Genomic DNA, 23,067 nt, shown 5'->3' with positions numbered 1-23,067 from the left:
CCACCAAAAAATAACCCGTGCACGCGAGGACGTGCTCCAGAGCGCAAGTATCCGCTCGGGCTTTCTCAGTCCTGTGGGCGGCGCTGGGCCACTTACAAGGACCCTGGCCTGCCCGGGTCCTCTGGGAATGACGCAAGAAAGTCAGGGTCGACTTGACTGCAGACAACACTCACGCGAAGAAAAAACCGGGGAATGACGCCAAGTGGGACAACCAAAGGTGAGTAACCTTTTCCTGGTCTGAGTACCCCCCCTCCCCGCCCCGGGGGCTCAGTGCAGGCACAGGCCTTTCTAACCTGCGTGCTGACCAAGCGAAGCAACCAGGCTGTGCCCCCAGCCACTGCTCCGCCAAACCCGAAATCAGCGCTGGGCCCGCGCCAACACCCACCCGAGTCTGGGAACCTGGTCTGGTCTTGGGCTGAGAGAATGACAAAGCCAAGGCCACACGCACGCTTCTCCGCGGTCAGAGAACTCGGGGTGGGGAAAACCGAAGCTGGCGCGGCTTAGGTCAGCTCCACCTCCGCGGCCTGCAGGACCCCCGCCCATGCCCCCAGGACCTACCTCTGTGCCGCGGGGCTCCCCAGCGCAAAGCCGCTTTGCACGTGCCGGCCACCCTCCAGCGCCCGACCCTACCTAGCCAACCCCGCCCCAGAACTCCAGCTCCTGCGCCTAACGAACGTGTGAAGCCACGTGACCTCACGGGCCAAAGAAGCGCGCGCGGACGGCACGAGGGGCCTAATCCCTCCGCCTTAAAGGAGACGCGCCCACTGCCGTCGTGGCGCTCTCCCTTGACCCGAAGCCCAGCGCAAAGGTCTTCGCCGCCAGCAGCCCCGCCCCGCCCCGGCCGCCCTTCCCCGCTGCCCACTGGGTACGAACGAGATTCGCGGGGGTCGCTGCCAGGCGCGTGAGCTCCCAGGAGCGCCTGTGGCTTAGACTCTCACGTGCGACGGCTGCGGGAAAAGGAAATGTTCCGGTCTGCTCCCGTCTGGACAGACACTCGAGGCCAACGGGCGTCTGCAACGCAGCTCGGAGGCCCCACCGGCCGCCCCCGGAGGGCCGCGGCGCCTTTAAGCCCAAAGGCCCTGAGTCACGAGGAGGCTCCCTACCCCCCCCTTCGCCACACACCCCTCCACGAGGCCCCACGCTCGCGGGCACGTGACCCGCGCCCCGCCCGGGACTTGCGCGCACGGGTGGGGGCGGGAAAGGAGGGTACCGCGGACCGGCCGAGGTTGCGCGCGGACCGGCCGAGGTTGCGCGCGGACCGTTAGCTGCCGCGACACGGACCGCGGCCCCGCCCAGCCCCGCCCGGGCGGGCGGTGAGCAGCTCTTACCAGCGGGAACGCCATGGGGCTGGCGTGGCCCAGCGGGACGGACGGACCGGCCGGCAGGCGTCTGGCCGGCGCGGCGAGGGACGTACAGACACGTGGGCACTATCTTTGCAGCGAGCCGCGCACAGCCGTGCACCCGGGGCCGCTTATAAAGCCCCGCGGAGCCGCCCCTTCCCCCCCGCCGGCCGTATGCGGAGCACCTGTGTCGGCCCCGCCCGGGGCCCCGCCCCTTCCACCAGGCCGGGCGGAGGGCTCCACCGCCCACCCGGAGCCGGGCTCCCGAACGGAGGCGGGCTCCCGAACGGAGGCGGGCTCGGCGGCTGCAGCCGTTGCGGGCCACGGCTTACACACGCACACACACGCACACACACACGAGAGCCAGGGGCCCAAGTGGGGCATGCCACTCACCTAGTGACCCTGGTCAAGTCATTTACCTCTTTGGGGCCTCAGTTTAACCCTTATGAAATAGGACGCGATTCACAAGCTCCTGCGACGGGGCGGCCATGTGCTTTGTCAGTAAAGCCGTCTTTACAGCGTCCACGCTCCTTTTATTCCAAGGACCCCTCCAGGGCAAGAGCCCACCCTACGCGCCCATGTCCGAGCCTTCACTCCCAGGCTCCAGCAGGCACACTCACTCTAGATTGGCTGCTCCGCGTGCTGGAACGGGGGTGGGGTGGGGAGTTGGGTGCGCGGGCGTCTGGGGATTCCGGAAAGTTCCAAAGACACCAGGGGTCCTCTCTGCACCACAGTTACCTGACGAAACCGCTTCCGACGCTCTTTCCAGGCTACAATAGGAAACTTCTCGGAGAGGGGACAAGAGACAGCGGGGGTCACAGGGCGAGAGAGACCACCGTGGCTTGGGCTGTTGTCAGGAAAGGCGTCCTGGGGTAGCCGGGGCGGGAGCGGACCGGAAGCCCCAGTCAGGCACAGAGGCGGAGGTGGCGTTCCAGGCAGGGAGATCAAGCAAAGACTGAGAAGGAGGACTGAAGAGAGTGGCTCAATCTGCCCAGGATGGAGGATAATGCGTGCCGATACCGCAGGAGGGAAGCTTGGGCCCACTTTGTGAAAGGCCTTTATTTTGCAGACAGCAGGGAACTATTAAGAATTGTAAACAGGGAAATGGCAGTATCAGGTCTCAAAATTTTGAGATGTTACTAGAGACTTAGTAGAGGTTTGACAGAAAAGGGGAAACAAGGGATTGGGGTGGGGAGGAAAGGAATCAGCGTTTGTTGAGCATTACCAAGGGTTGTACATGTGTTACCTCATCAACGTAATACTATTTTATAAAGCACTTACTATGCTTAAGGTTCTTCCTGGAAGTTGAGAGGACAAGTCTGCTGCCTTCCCGGCAGGCTGGTGAGGCTGGCCTGGATCTAATGGCTAAGGGGAGGGAGTGCAGAGGCAATGGAAGGAGAGGAAGGCAAGGTCTAGCCTACGATTGCAGGAGTATTACAGTAATGGGAGAAGGTGAGGGTAAGAACAGATGCTGGAGGGCTTCCCTGGTGGCACAGTGGTTGAGAGTCCGCCTGCCGATTCAAGGGACACGGGTTCGTGCCCCGGTCCAGGAAGATCCCACATGCCGCGGAGCGGCTAGGCCCGTGAGCCATGGCCGCTGAGCCTGCGCGTCCAGAGCCTGTGCTCCGCAATGGGAGAGGCCACAACAGTGAGAGGCCTGCGTACAGCAAAAAAAAAAAAAAAAACAGATGCTGGAGTAGAAGTCCACAGAAGGACCCAGTGTTAGCAATGAGAGTTGGCCAATCTCCATCCATAGAATATCCCCGTTCAGGAGCTTCCTTGGGTTGCTGAGGTCATGGGCAGAGAGGTGATGGCTGCAGGGGCAGAGCAAGACGGGGCCCCGGCACCCCTTACCCACTTGCCCTCCCTCCTCAAGATGGCCCATTTCAGCTGCCCAGGAAACCACACCTTCTGGTTTAGCTTCCCTGGAACCCTCCCACTCCAGGCCCTACCTGGGGCTCTTCCTTCTCTAGGAGCAACCCGCCCACAAGTCTCACCCTGGCCCACAAACAGCATAGGACAACTCATCAGAGGTAGTGTATCTTGCTTGTCCTCTCAGGGGGTGCCACACCCAAATACCTACAGCCCAGGAGCCAAGTGAGGGTGGATGACAGCACCAAGAAGGCCCAAGGCACATCTAAAAGGGCAGTTATCTGTTGGATACCGTGCAGGAATGATGTCCCAGCCCAGCCAGATCTTTCAAGACAAGCTGGAAATGCAGTTTCGTTTTCTTTTTTAATGTGAAATCTTCCTAATTTTAAATTTGGTCACTAATTCAAATTAAAAGAGTCAAGCCCAGCATGTCCAGGGGCCTCATGCAGCTCATCCTTTCCATCCCTTTCTCTTCCCTGACCCAAAGCTGAGGAAGATAAGAATCCGAAACCTGGAACAGTGCCCAAGGGAACAGTATCTGGGAGCTCTTTCATATTTTAAAACTCCCAGCCAGAAGAAAATGATCTTTCAGGTGACGTGGAACAGAAATTTCTGCTGCATAAAATCCCTCTTCCTAAACTTTCTGTTGCAGGTAATAGTAATAGCTGATCTTCACTGAGCACTTACTATGTGCTTGGCACAGTTCTAAGTGTTTTACCTGTTAACCCATTTGCAGACAAGGAAACTAAAGCTCAGAGAAATTAAGTAACTAGCTCAAGAATTCCCAGCTAGAAGTGGAAGAGTGAGGACTCAAACCCAGGCAGTCTTCTGGCTTCAGTGCCTGAAGCCTTAACCAGTTAAGTACAAAATGTCCAGCACCCTGATGTGTGCACTTCTTTCTGACTGACCCCAGCCCTCACCAGACAGTGAAGGAAAGGGTGGCTGAGTGCACATATAGTCATGTGTTTGGTCAGTCCTGTCTCCCTGCCCTGACTTGGCCAGGCTTGCAGGTTATACAGGAAGAACAGTACCCCTGACTAGAAGATGTCCATGATCCACAGGGAGGGGTGTGGAAAGGGGCAGAGGTGGAGGCATTAAATGACTTGGTCAGGTCCCCACAGCTGGTCACTGGCAGAAGTAGCAGGAACAAACAGGCAGCATTATCCATTCTCCCAGTCAACAAATACCCTTTGAGCCCAGCTATGCCTGGCACCATCTCTGCAGTCAAGCCCCAGATTTACAATACAGGTTTTAAGTGTAACTGTAATTGGCTGGACTAAGTTTTAAATGCATGTACTAGGGGGGACCCTGTATTCTTTTATATTCTCAGGTGTTCAGTGCCTCCACAGCAGGCAGAGAGCTAAAAGAAGAAAAGAGACTGCAGGGAGAAAATAATTTTCCTGGTTGGAAAAGCTCAGAAGGGAGATTCATTTAGGAACTCAAGACCACAAGGTAAAGTGAGCACATAGTGTCTACTTGGCTTTTGCCAAGCTCTGTGCAGAAGAAACCATGTTGTTCTTTTTCCTGCTCATTTAAGTGGGATAAAAGAAAGTAGATCAGCGCCACCTTTCATCATACACAAATGTAAATTTTAAGTGGGTTAAAAATACAAATGTATACAGCATTACTTGGAAATTTTTTTAGAAAACAGTATTAGGAGAATATTTTTATTACCTCATAGTGCAGGCAAATTCTGTAAATATGGAACAACAAGCACAGAGTATAAAGGAAAATTGATAAATTTGATCACATTGGAATTTAAACCTTTGGTTTATCAAAAGATGTTTAAAACTTGAAAAGACAAGTCATACACTGGTAGAAGGTATATTTGCAATACATGATCTACAAAGGACTCATTTCCAAAATATATAAGAACTTTACAATGAGCCGAATAGAAAAATGGGCAAAAGATGGGAATGGCTCACCAATAACCAGGGAAACATAGTAGGATACCATTTCACACCTCCTAGATAGGCAAAATGAAAAGTCTCACTATCCTAGTAGCAGGCTCACTGCCAGTGAGGGTGTAAACTGGTTCAGCCACTTTGGTTGTGGCTTTTGTTTTCTACATTTTTTAAATTGAGGGGTAACAACCCACATACAGAGAGCACACAGAGTGCACAATCTTAGGTATACAGCTTGATGTATTTTACCTACATACATACCCAGGTAACCACCACCCACGTCAAGGCATGGAATCCTTCCAGAAGCCCAAAGGGTTCCATCATACCTCTTCCCACTTCATCCACCTCTCCTTGAGACAACTAATATTCTAACTGCTTTCCTCACAGACTCATTCTGCCTGTTTTAGGACTTCATATAAACTTTTGGGTTCTTTCATTCAACATAGCATCTGTGAGATTCATCCATGTTGCTGCAGGTAGCAGCAGTTAAGGCCTTTTTATTGCTAAGTAGTATTCCATTGTATGGATATACCATATTTGTTTCCCCATTCTCCTAGTGATTGGCAATGTGAACTGGACTATTATGAATGAAGGTGCTGTGAACATTCTTGACTTGAAGTACAGCTACTCTGGTGAGCAATTTGGCAATGTTGTTAAGTTGCAGGTATGTATACTCTATGACCCAGGAATGCCACTCCCAGGGAAATGTGTTAGAGAAACTTTCGCACGTGTTAAAAGAGGCAGGAGTTTAAAATGCCGATAGGTGTGTTATTCAAAATTGCAAAAATAAAAAAATAATTTTTTTAATTGCAAAAATAAAATATTGTGTTGGCCAAAAGGTGCTTTCGGGTTTTTCCATAATATCTTATGGAAAAACCTGAACGAATTTTTTGGCCAACCCAATAAAATACCTTAAATGCCTACCGACAGGAGAGTGGCTTGATAAATTGTGGTCTAGTCATACAATGGAATATACTGTATATAAGTAAAAGTAAATGAAATAAAGCTAATCATATCAACATGGATGACTCATAAACAACATTGAGAGAAAGAGGTAGGATGTCAGGGAACACATACTCTACAATGCCATTTATATAAAATTCTAAAACATGCAGTACATTACTACCACAAAGGACAATATATTGTTTAGGAACACATCTGTATGTAGTAAAAGTACCCAAAAATGCATGGCCTTGATAAACATAAAATTCAGAATAGTGATTTACTTCACGTTGGGAGGGAAGAGCTTGTGAAACTAGGGATACAGGGGGTGTCTGCTGAATTGATGAGTGCTTTAGTTCTTAAAATGGGTGATCAGTACACAAGAGGTTGTTATTTTATTCTTTAAACTTGAAATATATCATAATTGTTTAAAGAGATACAGGGATGGAGACAAGGGCAGTGGTGTGCTGATAAATGTTTGACAATTGGCTGCAAGAGAGGAGTCATTTACAGTAGTCACCTATTTCTGTGGCATAAATACTTCTGCCGTGGCTGATTTCACACCATCAGTATGATCCCATTCGACGCTCACGAGCCAGCATGAGCCAGCTCCAGCACGCCACTGACACTGAATGTGGGAGCAAACTGCTCTGAAGGCCAGAGCTGGGGGCCCAGGCTTCCTCTGAGGACTTTTTCAATACCCTAGGACATGGGTCGAGGGCTGGATTGTATTAACTTATGCTGTTAAGTTACCCCAAAACTAAGCAGGCTAAAACAACAAATATTTGTTCTCTCACACAATTTCTGAGAGTCAGGACTCCAAGACTGACTTAGCTGGGCAGTTCTGGCTCAGGCTGTCTCCTGAGGTTGCAGTCAAGCTCTCAGCCAGAACCGCAATCATCTGAAGCTTTGCCTGGACCTGGATCTGCCTCCTAGCTCCACCTCGAGCTCACTCAGTTCCTTGTCACACCGACCTCTCCAGAGGGCTGCTGGCTTTCTCCAGAGCAAATGACCAGAGAGACAGAGACTGAGATGGAGGTGCATTGACTTTCATAAACTAATCTCAGAAATGACATACTCTCGTGTCTACAGTATCCTATTGTTTACACACACCAGCCCTGATAAGATGTAGGAGGGGATGACACCAGGGTGCGAATGCCAGGAAGCAGTGATCGTTGGAGGTCGGCTACCTCACTGATCGCAGTTGAAGGTGAGTGCCAGTTGTCCTGAAATGCTTGTAAAGGGGTTACAGGATGCCTAGGGTCTCAGCGCAAGGAGGGACGTGGGAGCCTGAGTGTCCCTCCCCTTTGTTTTGCAGCTGAGGAAGCTGAAGTTTAGGGATTTACTGGAGAGTATGCAGCCACTCTTGTCAGGAGCCCAGGGTCTCAGTCTTGCCTTGGTCCGAGTGAGAAGGACCATGCCTCACCCTCACCCAGCCTCACCCTCTCCCAGCCTCCTGCCTTTCCTCTGCAAGTGCAGATGCTGGGGTCTGGCACATCAAGACTTCGATCAAGGTCACCTTGCCCAAGCCCTCAAGAGTTCTTTCTTCTCCAGAGCTGTTTCCTCACATTTTTCCTTCAGTCAAAACAAGAAAACAACCCCACTTATTTCCACACACCCTGCCCCTGCCACAGGGGTTGTTGGTAACACATCCCCAGTAGCCCCAGAGAGCAGCATATGCCACCGTGTTGGCATTGCCAGACACAAGTCTGTGTTGGCCTTCTGGGATCCCATTGCCATTTGCAGACTGCTGTGGAACCATTTCAGAGCTCTGTGATCGATCTTTGAGTGAAATACAACACGGCCCCAGACGGGAAGGGGTTACGAGGGAGGGAGGTGTGCTATTGCTCTCTGTTTCTTGACCTGGATGCTGTTGTTGTTCAGGCTATGAAAACTCATCAGATTGCACGCTTGTGATTTGCACAATTTACTGTATGAATAGTACACTTGAAAGTTTTTTTTTAAAAAACAGTCCCAAAGACAGGGACATACGTGTCTGGGAAGATCCCAGACAGAAGAATTTTTCTGAGCTGTTGGCAACCTTTATTCTCCAGGCACCATTGGGAAGCTCCACTCAGGTGGACTCATGGGTGGAAGATCTGAAAAGGGGCTAAAGTTCGAGGGTCCTTGGCAGCAAGATAAGAAGTAACGTTCGGGGTGAAAGTGGCATTCAGATAAGAAGTAATCCCCAGCATTGCTTACCTTTCTCAGCACTATCCCAAGCCTCAGTGACCCCAAAGCATCCTCAGCTGTAATGGGGCAATCAGGGTGGGGGTGGGGTTCCTCATGGTCAGGATCAAACAGGGCAGCCCTAAGTGCTTTTTCTTAGTGGACAGGTCAGTGGGATGGGGGAGAGACAGTGGGGTAGGAGACGACGGGATCAGGCAGCACCATCAAGCAGAAGACCCAAGAAGGTGCTCACTGCTTTTCCTTTGGATGTGCCCCACTTTACCCCCTGTTCTCCAAACCCCATCCTGGGCTTCACCCTTTTAGGCGCTGGTTCACCATCTTTCTCTTGACCCTGGGAGACAACAGTGATCAGGCCATCATAGAAGGAAGACCCAGCTCACCTCCTTGAGGACCCAGGTCCATGCACACCCTCCCTCAGCCGCGCTCCTGCCCCACCCTTGAGCTGGGGCTTTCCCAATCCAGCAGGCTCTGCAGCCAGTTGCAGGCTGGTGGAATGAGACGGGACCTACTGGGCTGAGCAGTCCCTCCACGGTTCACACCCCAGTCCTGGTTGGTCATCAGCCCATAGCTTCTTTGCCACCACAGTGCCCAGCACTTGTTGGCTGTTCAAATGCTTGATGAGGAAGGAGGGGCCTAAGGCAGGCCTTTCCCCACCCCTACCCCCAGCATGTGGAGCCATGGTAGGAATTAGAGTGACCAAGAGGGACGTGAATGTGCTGGGGAGGCAGGGAAGAAATTGGCGGTGAGGATCCTGGCTGTCCAGGAGCCAGGCCTCGGTGGAGGGGGGCAGGGGGAGGGTCCAGCACTTTCCTATTTTTCCTTCTTTGCCCAGTAAGGCTGGGGAAAATCCTGTCACATTGAGTTACATACCCAACACCCACCCCTTTGATCTGCAGGCTATGCTGAGAGGTGACCTTCAAGATGCCCAGCAGAAGGTACTGAACTAGCCCAGGGGCTTGCCCTGGGGCTGACAGGCTGGGGGGGTTCAGGCACGGGCACAGCTAATGCCCCCCGCTCGGGGTCCTTGTAGTGGCTTCCTTAGTATCCCTAGATGGATCTGTTCCCCAATCATTGTAGCCAGCTAGCTACAGCAACCTGGCCAAAAACTGAAGTCATTCCTTTTAGCCACTTGCCAGAGCACCACCTGGAAGCCATCCTGGACTGGGCTCCTGTTCTCAGCCCCTCACTGTGTTCATTGTCCTCTGACCTGTCAAGGCCTGTGGTCAAGCCCAGACCACACTTGGACCTCCTGAGTCCTCACTAATGCTCTACCTGACCCTCGCCTGGGGCACATTCTGCCTCAGTACCAGTCCCCGTGCTTCTGTCCATATCTGGCCCTCTCCCCCGAACCCTCCCTGTGCACCAGCAGAGCCCTAAGAGCCCTTCCTAGTCTGCTCTGAGGTCCTGGGCCCCACATGAATCCCACAGCTCCATGGTTGCCCCTCAGTGCTTCTCATGGGACACATTAAGATCCAGGAGGCCTGTGACCACAGTGGCAGAGACTTGGATCAGTGAGAAAACACAGGCTATGATATGGGTTGGAAAGAATGTTCTGGAGAGAAGTGAGGTCCCCCTCAGGTCCTGTATGTCTGATCTGTTTCCACCAGTGTGTCCCGGGCAGGCCCTGTCTTATCCCTGCAGAGACTCACTCGGGGATGCCGACGTGGCAGAGCTGTGGAAGGTTCGGCCATGGACCTAGAGTCCAGGAAGATATGGGCTGGGCTGGGCTGGGCTGAGGTGGGGGCAGCTACTCTCCCTTCCCCTCTGACTGAGGTTTTCTCCCCACAGACCATTCCCTAGAAGACAATGGGGTCCCTTCCCCATCCTGGGTTGAAGATTGCTACTTCTGCCTGTTTCCGCAGTCCCAGCCTTCCCAGCTGGGCTCCTTCTCCCAACCAGCTGCTGACTCGGACTCTCCCTGCTTACACCTCGCTCTCCTGCCTCCTGCCTCTCCCCTGAGACAATCTCACGCACGAGAATCATCTTCTTAAGAAGGGTTGTTATTGCTAACCCCACAGCCTGGGACACGTTCCAGAGAAACCAACACAGGGCTGTGACTAAGGTTCCCGTGCTCTGGACTCTCACCCAGGGTTGGAGATCCTGGTGCCCTTTCCAAGAGGTTCTGGGAATCTGGGCCATAAGCTCGTTGAGGGATGTTAGAGTTCATGTCGTATATACTTCTGGTTCCTACAGAATCCACTCTGGGGCCTTTGCTGCAAAGTCCAAGTTGGTAAGGAATTCTCTGATGATGGATTTCCCTCGTGGCGCAGTGGTTAAGAATTTGCCTGCCAAAGCAGGGGACACGGGTTCGAGCCCTGGTCCAGGAAGTTCCCACATGCCGCGGAGCAACTAAGCCCGTGCGCCACAACTACTGAGCCCGCGCTCTAGAGCCCGTGAGCCACAACTGATTAGCCCGCACTCCACAACTACTGAAGCTCGCACGCCTAGAGCCCGCGCTCCGCAACAAGGGAAGCCACTGCAATGAGAAGCCTGTGCACCACAACCAAGAGTAGTCCCCACTCGCCCCCACTAGAGAAAGCCCGCGCGCAGCAACTAAGACCCAACGCAGCCAAAAATAAATAAATTAATTTAAAAAAAAAAGAATTATCTGATGGTCCTTGTTCTAATTTCTTAGAAAATTGCTCCCACCTTCTTTCTTCTGTTGCGGGCAGTGCTGGTTCAGAGACACAAATGAGAACAAGTCCACCGTTCGAGTGACCCATGACTGGTGGATCAGTCCCATCTCAGAACCTGCAGCAACAAAAACAGTGATCCCAGGGAGACTTTGGGGCCCCAAGGCTCTCAGTGAAGCAGTGGCCCCAGCTACTGTCTGGTGCCACGGAGCCCAGCAAGTCCCCGGAGTCGGAGAAAGGGCTGTCCCCTGGCACTGCCTTTGTTCTCCTTCCCTGAGAAGAGGGCCACACCTGCTTCACCCTGTCTTTCTCTAAACAGACTTGCTCAGTGACAGGGCTGTGGGGAGGTGTGGTCAAGGAACTAGAGTCTTGGTTACAGAGGATCAGGGCTGAGGCACCACATCTCAAACTATCTCTGGAGTGTGCATCCTGTAACACAGTCAATCAAGGTGTCCTGGGACAAAGGCATCCCAAGGTCAAAACCAAGTAAGGGTAACACTGTGAGCTGTAGCCCTTCTTAGAAGGAGTGGTGGGGTGGGGGTGGGGCTCACAATGCACATTAGCATAATAAAGGCTCTGAGAAGGCCTGTGGGAAATAAACTTCCTGTATGCCAGTCCACGGTTCCTGAATTTACATGATTACAAACTTTTCTTTTTTCTTTTGGCGCAACACATGCTCATGGAACACCTTTTACACCTTTAGGAACCACTGCTGCTCAGCCTCTTTCCTCACCGGGAAAGGTATCAGGGAGGGGCCCTGACCCTCACTGCCACCCCTAGAAGGCTTGTCCCAGGTGTGGAGGCTCCACATCCTCACCACTCAAGTGTGTCCATGGAGCAACAGCGTCGGTCGCTGACATCTTGTTAGAAATGCAGACTCTCAGGCCCCACCTCAGACCTACCCATCTGAATCTGCATGATAACACCTCCCCAGGTGATCTGATGGACGGCAGTTTGAGAAGCACAGGTCCACATCTCCTGTTCTTCCTTCTTCAAGATGGCCAGGTGGGTCATCTCCCCAGCTTGGTGGGGCTCTAGGCCCCATATCTAGATGTAGCTGACATATTTTGAACCTTGCAGCTACGTTTGAGAATTCTCCACATTATGAGTTCTCCTTCCCAAGGGCCCATGAGGGGAACCAAAAGGGACTGCCAGATGTCGAAGAGGCGTCTTTGCAGAGGCTCCTAAAAAAGGACCAGGGAGTTCTTCCAGCCTGACCTCCCCATCCCCGATCGGATGTCTCTTACACAGAGATGCCTGGAGACTCGAAGATGGTCATCTTGGGGGTCCAACCAGAGGCACCTCTTAGAGTCAGTCACAGCCTCCCCTAGAAGGTCAGTGGTGATCATTCACAAGGGTCAGACAGTCACTCTTAGGAGCTCTCCCCCCGCCCCCGCCAACCCCCTTAGGCAGAACCCACGAGCAAGGAAAGGTGAGCCAGCATCTAGGGAGAAGACATTTTATTGAGATTTTGCCACATAAATAGCCACACAAAGCTGAATGGAGCCCTGCCATCTCCCTCTGCACAGGTCACTAAGGAACCCATGGGGAGGAGAATTGGGAGGGAGCCTGGTCATGACCAGAGAGAGAGAGGACCCCCGGATGCTATCTGGAATGAGGGGTCTGATATGAGAGAGAGGAAGAGAGAGAGAGAGAGGCTAACAGTGTAGATGTCACAAGGGAGGGACAAGGGACGGTCAAAGAGGTCACAGCACTTAGGATCACTGGGTCAGAGCCTGTACCACGTCCTTCACCAGCATGGTGCCAATCACCATCTTCTCACTGTTGACTGTCAGCTGGGCAGCTCCAGTGGGCTGGGCATCCAGGGTCAACAGGACCAGGCTCCCGCTGGTCAGCGTCCTCCCTGCAAACCTGAGGTGGGGGTAGAGGAATGAGTTCAACCCTGAGGCACGGGGCCCCTCCTTCAAATCAGGACCGAGAGCCCATCTCGTCCCCCTGCTGGTGGTCAGTACCTATACTCATCAGATGTCCCACAAGGGACACGACCCAGGTTGGCGGTGGCAGTCACTTTCTGCACCACAACGTGGTCACTCCGACAGGTGTCTGGCAGCGTGAGCTTCTCTGTGATCTCATTCATGCCCGACAGCTTTCCTGGGGACAGAGGTTATGATGAGGGCAAAGGCCACGGGGGGCACCGCTGGGTCTGCCCACTGAGCACCCTCACCAGGTTCTACTCAGGCGGGGCAGGTCTGAATCTCCCTCACCAGTCTTGAGGAAGGGCTACTTCCCTCTCGGACCTGGCCCTCCCTCAGAGAGCCTTGGTCAACCTCCCACCCCACCCAGGGCTCTATCCATACTGCTGAGCAGAAACTGACTGGGTGCTTCCCCACTGTCAGACATCTGGGCCACCAGCCCCTTGGGAGTGGCCAGTGGACTTGGTGGCCAGTCAGTACTTAGAGGTTTCCTCCACCTTTGCGTCTTTCCTGGTTGGCCCTCCAACCCAAGTGCAACTCTCTCCCAGCTCCTGGAGGCCGAGTCCTCACAAAGAGATCACTGGTGGTCCTCACCCCACAGGCCAGAGTCCGGTTGTCACATGCAGCCCTCACAGGTGGACCCCTAATTTCACATGTGGCAACATCTCCAAACCTGTCCAGGACTCGTCGCGTCCCCGGGCACTCACAGCATCCCAAGAAACCTTCACTCTACGGGTCTGACCTCTCCTCTCCACTCACACGCTCTACCCAGCCATGCGAGCTCCTCCGTCTGCCCTCCTGCCCACCTTCTCCTCAGCCTCTCTCTCCTCCTTCTGCTACTTCCGCCATTCTTCTCCTCCTTTTGAGAACGGACATCCCTCTCCTGTCGCTGTCATGCCCTCCGCTCCTAACTAGTGACATTTTCTTGTCCCTGTACCTTTAGTCTCTCCATATCAAGTCTCCTTGATCCTAAGAAGTCCTCTCTAGAAAGAGGATATGTCATCATGCTAGTGCTGTGTCTCCCTCCCCAATGACCGCCAAGGTCCTCCAAAGAAGACTCCATTTCCCCAAGCCCTGGTCTCCTTCAACCCACTGCAATTGGCCTCTGCCCCCCTTTCGCAATGACCCGCTCTCTCTGATGTTGGCAGCAGCTTCCTATCTGCTGGATCTGAAGGTCTTTGGTCATCTTGGCCTGCAGACCATCCAAGGCACTCTTCAACCAACTCATCTCTCGTGGATCTCCTCCCACCTCTCACTGTTCCTTCTCTTTTCCCTCCCCTCCTTTTTCTCCCGAAGAAGGCAGGTTTTCCTCAGGGAAGGTCTCTGACCTTCTTATTTTCCCACCCATCTCTCTCCCAGGGTGATCTCACTCATATTCACAGCTTCAGTTATCACCGCTATGCTCCTGACTCCAGCCTAGAAGTGTTTCCTGGGCACAGACCCACATTTTCAGTTGCATATTAAACACCTCTTCCTGAATTTCCCAAATGTATTTCAAAAGCAGCCTCTCCAAAACTGTCCAAGATCATCCCCCCCCCTTTCCCTTGCCCAATCCATTCTTCTTTCTTCCAGGTCAGGGGTTTGGCAAATTACAGCCTGAAGGCCAAATACAACCTACCACCTGCATGGCCCACAATGGTTTGTTTGTTTGTTTGTTTTTAATATTTTTTAAGTGCTGGGGGAAAAATCAAAGATAGATATTTCATGACACATGAAGATTGTATGAAATTCAAATTTGTGTCCATGAATAGAATTTTATTGGAATGCAGCCACACTCATTCATTTATGTATTATCCGTGGCTGTTCTTGGGTTACAACGGCAAATTGCAGCAGAGATCTCATGACCCAGAAAGCCTGAAACATTTGCTTTATGACCCAACATTAGAGAAAAAGTTGGCTAACCCCTGGTCTAGGTGAACGGCACTGCCATTCTCCCTAGTATCTAAGCCAGACATTCTAGAGCCAGCTTATATGTCTCCCTCTCCACTTTCTTAGGGCAAATGCCCATGGCTTCCCTCTCCCCCACCTCAGCCTTTCATTCTTTTTGCTGTGGTTCTAATCCTGGTCACCATTTCTCATCAGATCTATTGTAATAGCCTTATAACTAGGCACAGAATTTAGTCCAAGGTCACATACCAAGCAAGTGGCACGTTCAGAACTTAAAGCCGGGACTCATGAAGCCCCATGTTGCCTCCCACTTACGCTGTTCTGCCTCTTTTTCCTGCTGCAGATTCTCTCAATTCCAGTCCTAGCTGTAAGTGTTGCCAGATTTCTCCTTCTGAAGCAGGAGTCTGAACCTGGCACCGTCTTTGCTCAGAAACTTCAATGACTCCTCTACTGCTAGGAAAACGAAGTCTACAGTCCTTACCTCTCTAACGACGGAGCTGGACCCAATAACCTCTGTGACCCCTTCCAGCTCTGAAATTTTGGGACCGAAATCCTTTAGCATAGCGTTCAAGGCTTCCAGAAACTAGACCACACATACTTTCAGCTTTGTTTTCACTACTTACCATTGCTAAGGGCTCCTATGCCCTAAAGCAAACTGCTCCCCTCCTTTCTTCCTGTAAATTTTCACTAACACCTACTCATAATGTTTCCCCCAGCTGGAATTCTGGCCTAGAATTTTCTGCCTGGCTGAGTTGGGACCGTCTCCAAAGCCTCACTGAAGTGTCCCAGGCTCCGTGAAGCCTTTGCTGGAGCCACGAGCTGTGAGGCCTGCCTCCATCTGCAGGAGCTGAGGCTCCCTCAGTGTGACTGTATGGTGGAGCTGAATGAGCCCCAGTGGGTGGTCCTGAGCACCCTCCCTGCCCACCTCCAGGGAACACTCACCCTGTTCCTTCTTGAACTCATTTTCACTCATGAACACAGGGGCCATAAGCTCCCCAACAGGTGGCTGAATGGAGACGTAGAACTGTCGGGTTTGGGTGCTGGGAAGGGTAGGAGGAGACAGAGGGAGATGGAGTGAGGCCAGCATCTCTCCCCTCACCTCGCACTGTGTCTGAAGGGAGGGCTTGGAGGCAGCAGGAGAGGGAGGTAAGAGACCTGAGGTCTTGGGATGCCTTCCAGACACACCAGATCGTGATGTGGCCCCACCTAACACCACCTCCAGCTCCAGTTTATTTTGACCCCACCTCTCCCTAGCCATCCTCCTACCGCTCCATGAGTTGGAAACATACCACAGCTGGAAGTTGGCCGCCTGGGTCGAGTCACAGAAATTAATGCCCATGACAGCAGTGGCAGATTCTCCGGGTGCCAGGGACTCTGCAGCAGTGTGAGGCAGGGAAAGGGGGAGAGAAAGACAGCATCACCTGATAGGTCTGGAACCCTGACCCCTTCTCCCCTCCACTTGCAGAGCTGACCACTCCTCTATGGAACCCTGGCCCTCTGAGCCCCTGGAGAGACTGTTCCTGAGTTTCTCCTGAAATGTCAACACCCTTCCCCCACTCACCCTCACCCCCTTTAAGTCAGTGCTGAAACAACCAAGGCTCAAGCACCTCCTGCCCTGAGACGGACTTGCTCATTTCCTAGTCTGTCTTGTCCGTGGATTGTGCTAGATGCTATCTCCACACCCCCATAGCCTAGACCCTGGCCTGGCACAGAGCGGGGCTTCAGAAGCCACAGAAAGACCAGCTCCACCCAGGAGCCTCCTTCTCCACCACGTCCAAGGCCCTTCCGCACCGATTTCAGGAAATTCCTGGATGCTGATGCCAGCGGGCAGTTTGGGGGTGCCCACGTGTAGGCCCTTGATGGGGGTATCAGAGCTGTTGGAGAAGTGGATGTGCACAGACACCATGTGGGGGTCCCCAGAGAAAGGTTGGCGGCTGAAGGTGTAGTCCACAACCAGCCCCTCGCCAGCTACACGGTGCAGCAGCTCCTGTCTCCCGACACCCAACACTGGACTCAGCAGCTGGAGGGGAGGAGGAAGAGGGGAAGTACGGAAAGGAACAACAAGGCGAGAGCCCATCCCAGCCTTGTCCCTACTTGTGGTCACAGCAACGGAGGCTCAAAGCCATCCCTCCATCACACCCCCTTCACACAAATCCATACCGTAGGATGCGGCACAGAGATGTGTCCCTGCCCCAGCCCTGTCCCTCCCCATCCCACTCACCGAGGGCACCAGGGGGGAGTCTGTGAGCGTCAGGCCCTCCAGGTCAGCAGCCAGGCTGGTGGACACAACCGTGGGGGGAGACACAGGCTGGACACTGGGAGGGGTGACTGTGGGAGGATATGAGAAACATTATGACGAGGGAGAGGCAAAGTGGAATTGGCTTGGATCGAGCAGGAGCCCAGGGCCTAGGGAGTAGACGGCTCAGCACCACGGACAGTGAGGCACGGGGCAGCCTGGTGGCTCCATGGAGATATGCATCCTTGACCCCAACCCCACACCTGGAGAGGTTGTCCTGCTGCCCTCTCAGGCCCAAAGATGGATTCTGTCTGCTCCTCCCACCCCAAACCCCCGAGGAACCTAGCCCGGAGCGCCCATGGCCCTTCCTAAGTCATACTCCCCAGGCCGCCTTCCCCCTGTGGCTTCTACCACCCAAACTCACAGTCCTCTAGATCAAGCAGGGAGATCTCCTTGGCTGCAGGGGCACTTTTGCTGCTGGGAGGCTGGAAGAGAAAAGCGGGATGTGAGTGTGGAAGGGGAGCACCCTGGCCCGGGCTGGGTTATGGGGAGATGCCTGGGCCTGGCCCAGAGGCTGGGGAGGGCCCCGGTCCATACACCCATCCTGTTCCTGCCCCAAGGCGCTCACTGTTTTCTTCCTCCAGGAGGCAGGTTCCGCCTGCTCCTCCTCTGTCTCTGATGTCATCTCAGACTCTGAGGAGCTGCTGCTGGAGTCACTGCCCTCCTCTGAGGACGAGCCGCCTTCTTGTCCCTCTGGCTCCTTCTTCCTCTTCTTCATCTTCCTCTTCTTACCTTCCTCCTCACTATGTTCACTGGAGGAAAGGGGCAAACAGGGCTTGGGCCCAGCCTGGATGACCCCTTCTTGCATCACAGAAGAGCAGGGAAAGCCTTGGACATTGGGGGTGAGGGTGGGGAGCCTGGGCCAGTGGACTCCACACCTGAGCTCCTATGCCTGGGTCGCAGTGAGAGCTTTAGACCAGCCTGTGCCAGCTCGGGCCCCTTCCCTGACTGCTTCTTCATGCTGCGCCCCACGCAGAGACCTCCTGCGGCCATCACGTGAGCAGAACAGCTCCTGAGGAGGCTCAGGGACTCTTAGGAGACTGGCTAAGGCTGGGGGTTAGCCCTTCGTTTCCAAGGGAGAGCCCTGGAGCCGCCCAGTCATCTTACCTCTCACTGCTCCTCCCTTTCTCCTCGTCCTCATCCTGGTCTTTGTTGTCGGACTCACTGCTGGACTCCCCAGAGCCACTCTCGCTGCTGCTCTTACTGTCCGATTCACTCTCGGACTCAGGGTCTGTGGAAGGACTGTCTCAGGCTTCCCTCCCTCGTGTGCAGGCCTCCTGGGGAGCCCTGGACACCCAGCTTCAGACTCTGCACTGAAGCAGCAAACTCACCTCTTCTCCCTCCAACCCCCCGACCTGCTCCCGGCCCCAGACACCAACCAGACCGACTGGAACACAGATGGACCCGTGTGGATAAAGACCTACACAAGCACACACACATCTGGGACGTGCAATCCTCAAGTGCATAAGCACACATATAGGTGCACACAAGGAGGCGCACACCCCCTTGGCACGTGACCATCTAATACAGGAGCACACACGTGTGCCAGATAGTCAGCCACAAGACACACATGCGGGCAGGAGCACAGGGCCCTAGCTCTGCCCATCTCCTCACCGCTGTCTGCAGACTCTGTGGGCCCTGACTCTCCCTCAGAGTCTGAGTAGAAGGGTTTCTCCTTCTCCTTCCTCTTCTCCCTGTTTGAGCACTTGGTCCATTCAGGTACCTGGAGATTGTGGGGTGGAGGGCGAGGAGCCATTAAATCATGGATGGGGAGGGGGAAGGAAAGCACAAGCCCCTCTTATCTTTCACCCTGGCTCTTCTCAGGGCCCCACCTGGTCCTGTCCCCAAGAGGGAATAATGGGGGGAGGGAAGGGACCCTGTCCACGCAGGGGAGGCACTCACAGAGCGGCACTGCCAGCAGGAAGGAACAGAGTGTAGGGACGGCACAGGGGCGCAGCATACAAGGGGGAGGGAGGGGGCAGCACAGGCTGGGAGAGAGCACTGCACACAGAGCAGAGGGCACACAGCACACAGGGCGGGGGGACCTTGGTGTATTCGCCCAACAGGCCCACATGGGTCTCAATAAGGAAGAGATCTTCTTCCTGCGTGTGGGGAGGGTGTCAGGAGGGCCAGGCTGGCACTCCCAGGGCTCCCTGCTGTCTGTCCTTCCCCACACACAGCTCCACCCTCCACCCCTGCTGACCTCCACATTGCGCACAGATGGGTCTGGGGCTTCCTCTGGCCAATCTGGGAGCTCCTGGTAGCCCGTGGCCTTGGCATTGAGCAGGTGGGACAGTGAGCCCAGCTGGAAGTGGTCCCGGTCTGGGGACAGGGTGAGAGGTCAAGTCAGTAGTGGCAGTGAGGAAATACCCTGGGAGTTGTTTCCTAGGTGGGGCCGGGTGGCGATTCTGGTGGGAACTCCCTAGCTAGACAGAAGAGAGGGGTGGACACGTCCCCTAATGGCTCTTCTGCCCTGACTGAATCTCCAGGCCCACATGCTGGAAAAAAGATTGTATGGCTGACTAGAGCAGGGGCTGAGGGGTGGGGGGAGCTGGGACCACAGAGGAGGGCAGGAGGGGCTTCTGGGCCCAGAGCTACTGCTGCCTGTCTGCCCTGGTGCCTGTTGGGGAAGCAGAGATGCGGGTGTGGCTTCTCTCCCAGGGCAACGGGGGTGGTGCTGCTGCACAGCCAGGCTCAGGAAAGAGGCCTGCTTGGGGCGAGGGTAGCAACTATGAGTAAGAGGCTGGCCAGGCTGGGTCAAAGGGCAGGGAGGTGCGTCTGGTCAGGCTGGGGACTCCGTGGGGAGGGGTGAGTCCAAATGGGAGCAGGAGGGAGTCAGAGCCAGAGGAGGGCAACCCAGAGACTTGTAAGTGGGGATGGTGTTAGGGAGGAGAAAGGGACCGTTCCCCTTCTTCCTGGGAGGTTTGCACATCTGCCCCATCCCTCAGAATCTCCTTGCTCCTGTGGTCCAGGGAAAGATAAAGCAGAACAAAAAGATACGCAGAAGAACCGAGCTTTGTGAAGGAAGTTCCCCTCCTGAGTAGGTTCCTGGGTCCAGAGAGTCAGCTGGGGGACCCTCCCCTTCCCACATCTCTCAGAGCCCTTGTCACGGGAGACCAGACCAAGAGAAGAGGCAAGGCAGAGGGCCTGGGGCTGAGGATTTGGGCTGACCTCCAGTGACAGCCCAGTGAGTGCTGGCAGCCGCCTTCTCAGGACACTTACAAACATACACCTCTCCTTTGTTTTTGCTTTTTTAAGATTTTTTCGACGTGGACCATTTTTAAAGTCTTTATTGAATTTGTTACAATATTGCTTCTGTTTTATGTTTTGGTTTTTTGGCCACGAGGCATGTGGGACCTTAGCTCTCCAACCAGGGATCGAACCTGCACCCCCTGCACTGGAAGGCAAAGTCTTAACCACTGGACCGCCAGGGAAGTCCCTACAGCTCTCCTTTGTATGGAGTTCTACTTCCTGCCTTCCTGGGCCATTGGTAGGTAAAATCTTGATACATATAGTGCCTGCTCAGGGAGTAGGATGGAAAGGAGAGCCCGAGAGGAGAGAAACCAGACGCCCATCCTGCCTGGGAGGGCAGAGACTCAGGTGAGTTGACGGTGGTGGTGGTTGTGAGCGGGTGAAAGAGCAAGCCCTGGATGCTGCAGGATGGGCAAAGGGTTAGGCCAGGGGCACAGGACTGGCGTTTCTCCAGAAGTCCTGCCCACCAAAGGCTGGGACCTGACTGAGACTGAGACCTCAGGGGGAAGGGCTGGGACCGGGTTGCTGGCCAATTCTCCCCTTCCCCCAGGAAGGTTACTCTGGATTTCAGCTCCCACCTTTGAAGGATGACTCCAAGACTGGAGCTGGTTTGGGTGCCAGGAAGAGCTTCTTGGCATGACGGCTGAGGGCCCCACCCTGCTCCGAAGGGACGATGAGCTGCCGGGTGAAGCGTGCTCGGTCTCGGATATCGTAATTCTGGTCATACTTGGCCAGACTCAGCACATACTGGGTCAGCAGCTTGGTCTGGGGGACAAGAAGTGGGTCAGTAGCCATCACAGAGGGTGGGGACACAGGAGGTCTCTGAACCAGATTTTTTTTTTTTTTTTTTTTTTGTGCCATGCCTGTGGCTTGTGGGATCTTTGTTCCCCGACCAGGGATCGAACCTGTGTCCCCTGCAGTGGAAGTGCGGAGTCTTAACCACTGGGCCGCCAGGGAAGTCCACGAACCAGATTCTTTTGGCCAACAGCTCCAAGCACTGCTGCCTCCAGTTGACTTTCCCTCCCAACCTGCCATTGTGCCTGACCCTGCATTTTCTCCCTCCTCCCCAGCCCTGACTCCCAACGCCAACTCTGACAACTGACTTGGCCAGCAATAGAGCCTGCGCTTTTGGAAACCTCCCTCTTGGCCCTGGGTGCCATTCTTCCTCAGGCTTGTGGTCCCCACTGCCCTAGGCCCACTCCTACACCACCCAGTCCAGGCTGGGCCAATCTTTCCACCCTGAGGTGCCAGAGTGAGTGAAGGTCTGGAACATTCTGCTAGACCTCACATTGTCTAGGCTCCATCGCCTGGGGGGAACTAGGTGACAAAAAGAGAAAGGGGGAACACATAGGAATCCCTCTGGCAGGGGCTGCCCTCACGCCCCATTGACCCACATAGTAGATTCTGAGCAGCCCAGGGGTCTCAGAGGCCATGATCCTCCCTGGAAGGTCCTAATGAGATCAGAGCAAACTGCAGCGATTCTATGGGTTTGCTGAAGTCATATGGGGTTCACAGCCTGCAGTCAAGGTAGCCACATCCCAGGACCACAAGTCTCAGTTTCTGCCCTGATCCTGACCTAGTCTAACCTGTCACAAAATGACAGTGGTAGCCACCATGTACAGAGTGCCTTCTAGTGTCAAACACTGTGCTAGGTGCTTCACTACCTCATGTCATCTCCATAACCCTTCTGAGAGGTGGGCGCTACTGCGCCCATTTACAGGGGAGAATCAGAGTCATTAAGTGACTTTCCCCAGGCTAAGGAGCCAGTCAGTGCTGCATCCAGGCCTGGACCCTCATTTCCTTGGCCTCAGCCTGGGCCGGAATCTGGCATGCAATGGATGGCTCAGCAGGTGGCAGGAATGGCTGGGATTGCTGTGGCCTTGTGGCAGGTCCAGAATGTCACCCTTGGTACTGGGATGGGGGAAGTATCATTGCTGTTTTGCCAGGACGGACATGGACACATCCAGACCACCTCTCTCCTAGTGTGCCAAGAATTCCCCTTCCTCCACCACTCCCAGAACAGGCTGAGAAGAAAGAAGAGAGAAAGATAGGGAGGGTAGGAAGGAGGAAAGCTCTCGTTATCGAGTCAAAGAACCATTCTAAGGGGCCTACGCCTGGAAGGACTGGCCTTAGGGTAAAGGGTGCCTGGAGGTTCCATTTGCCTGAACAGCCTACTCTGGGTGGCCTGATGGGGGCTGGGACCCCTGTGTCCTGCCTAGGAGAGGCATTCAGCTATATATATACCCACAGCTCTCTGTGCCAACCCTGACTCCAGCCCTTATTGCTCTGCGTTTTGTGCTGTTTCCTCTACTTGGCTATGAGCACTTGCAGGCCAGTAAACATGTCTCACTCATTGTCATCACCCCAGGACATAGCTCAGTGCCAGGCATAGTGGGTACTCGGGAAATGCGTGTTAAATAAATTCATGAATAAATGTGCATGTAGCGAACAGTGACAACTTGGGGAAATGCCACGTGAGCACACCCAGGCTAATGAAAACATGCCAACAGCACCACTCTGGCTCACTCCTGAGCCTTTCAGACGCCCCCTCTACCAGGCGCTGCCCACCCAGGCTGCTTCATCTATTCAAACGTTCCTCCAACCTGCTCCTTCCTCCCACTTGAATAAAGGAGGCACACAAATATTTGTTTGAAGGCTTCCAGTGGTGTTCCCTCTAACTTCTCTGTCTCCAATCTGCTTCTCCCACAATACTGACACCCACAGATCCAGCCCCCCATTGCTTCTACACAACTGCTGTCCTTTCCAGCTCCTGACAAGAGTCCCGGCACGTGATGGCCCTGCCTCCCCAGCTTGCGT

General features: G+C 54.1%; 1 protein-coding gene across 1 annotated transcript in view; it reads right to left on the bottom strand.

Annotated features, from left to right (window-relative positions):
- Positions 1–12,326: 12,326 nt before the first annotated feature.
- AP3B2 (adaptor related protein complex 3 subunit beta 2) overlaps positions 12,327–23,067 on the bottom strand; it is a 63,132-nt gene continuing 52,391 nt past the window's right edge. Inside the window, exons 22-33 of the mRNA XM_027089164.1 lie at positions 20,829–21,015; positions 19,202–19,320; positions 18,613–18,721; positions 18,106–18,229; positions 17,567–17,750; positions 17,363–17,423; positions 16,924–17,030; positions 16,494–16,722; positions 15,992–16,076; positions 15,645–15,742; positions 12,855–12,993; positions 12,327–12,753 (exon numbers count right to left, since the gene is read on the bottom strand). Coding sequence (XP_026944965.1) covers positions 12,603–12,753; positions 12,855–12,993; positions 15,645–15,742; positions 15,992–16,076; positions 16,494–16,722; positions 16,924–17,030; positions 17,363–17,423; positions 17,567–17,750; positions 18,106–18,229; positions 18,613–18,721; positions 19,202–19,320; positions 20,829–21,015 — 1,593 coding nt within the window. The 3' untranslated portion in view covers positions 12,327–12,602. The remainder of the gene's footprint in view (positions 12,754–12,854; positions 12,994–15,644; positions 15,743–15,991; positions 16,077–16,493; positions 16,723–16,923; positions 17,031–17,362; positions 17,424–17,566; positions 17,751–18,105; positions 18,230–18,612; positions 18,722–19,201; positions 19,321–20,828; positions 21,016–23,067) is intronic.

Source organism: Aethalodelphis obliquidens, unplaced genomic scaffold, assembly GCF_003676395.1.
Source record: "Aethalodelphis obliquidens isolate GAN/ISIS:26980383/991018 unplaced genomic scaffold, ASM367639v1 scaffold65, whole genome shotgun sequence".
NCBI classification, from domain to species: Eukaryota; Metazoa; Chordata; class Mammalia; order Artiodactyla; family Delphinidae; genus Aethalodelphis; species Aethalodelphis obliquidens.
Note: the sequence above shows the minus strand (reverse complement) of the source record. Positions and strands in the feature narration are given on the sequence as shown.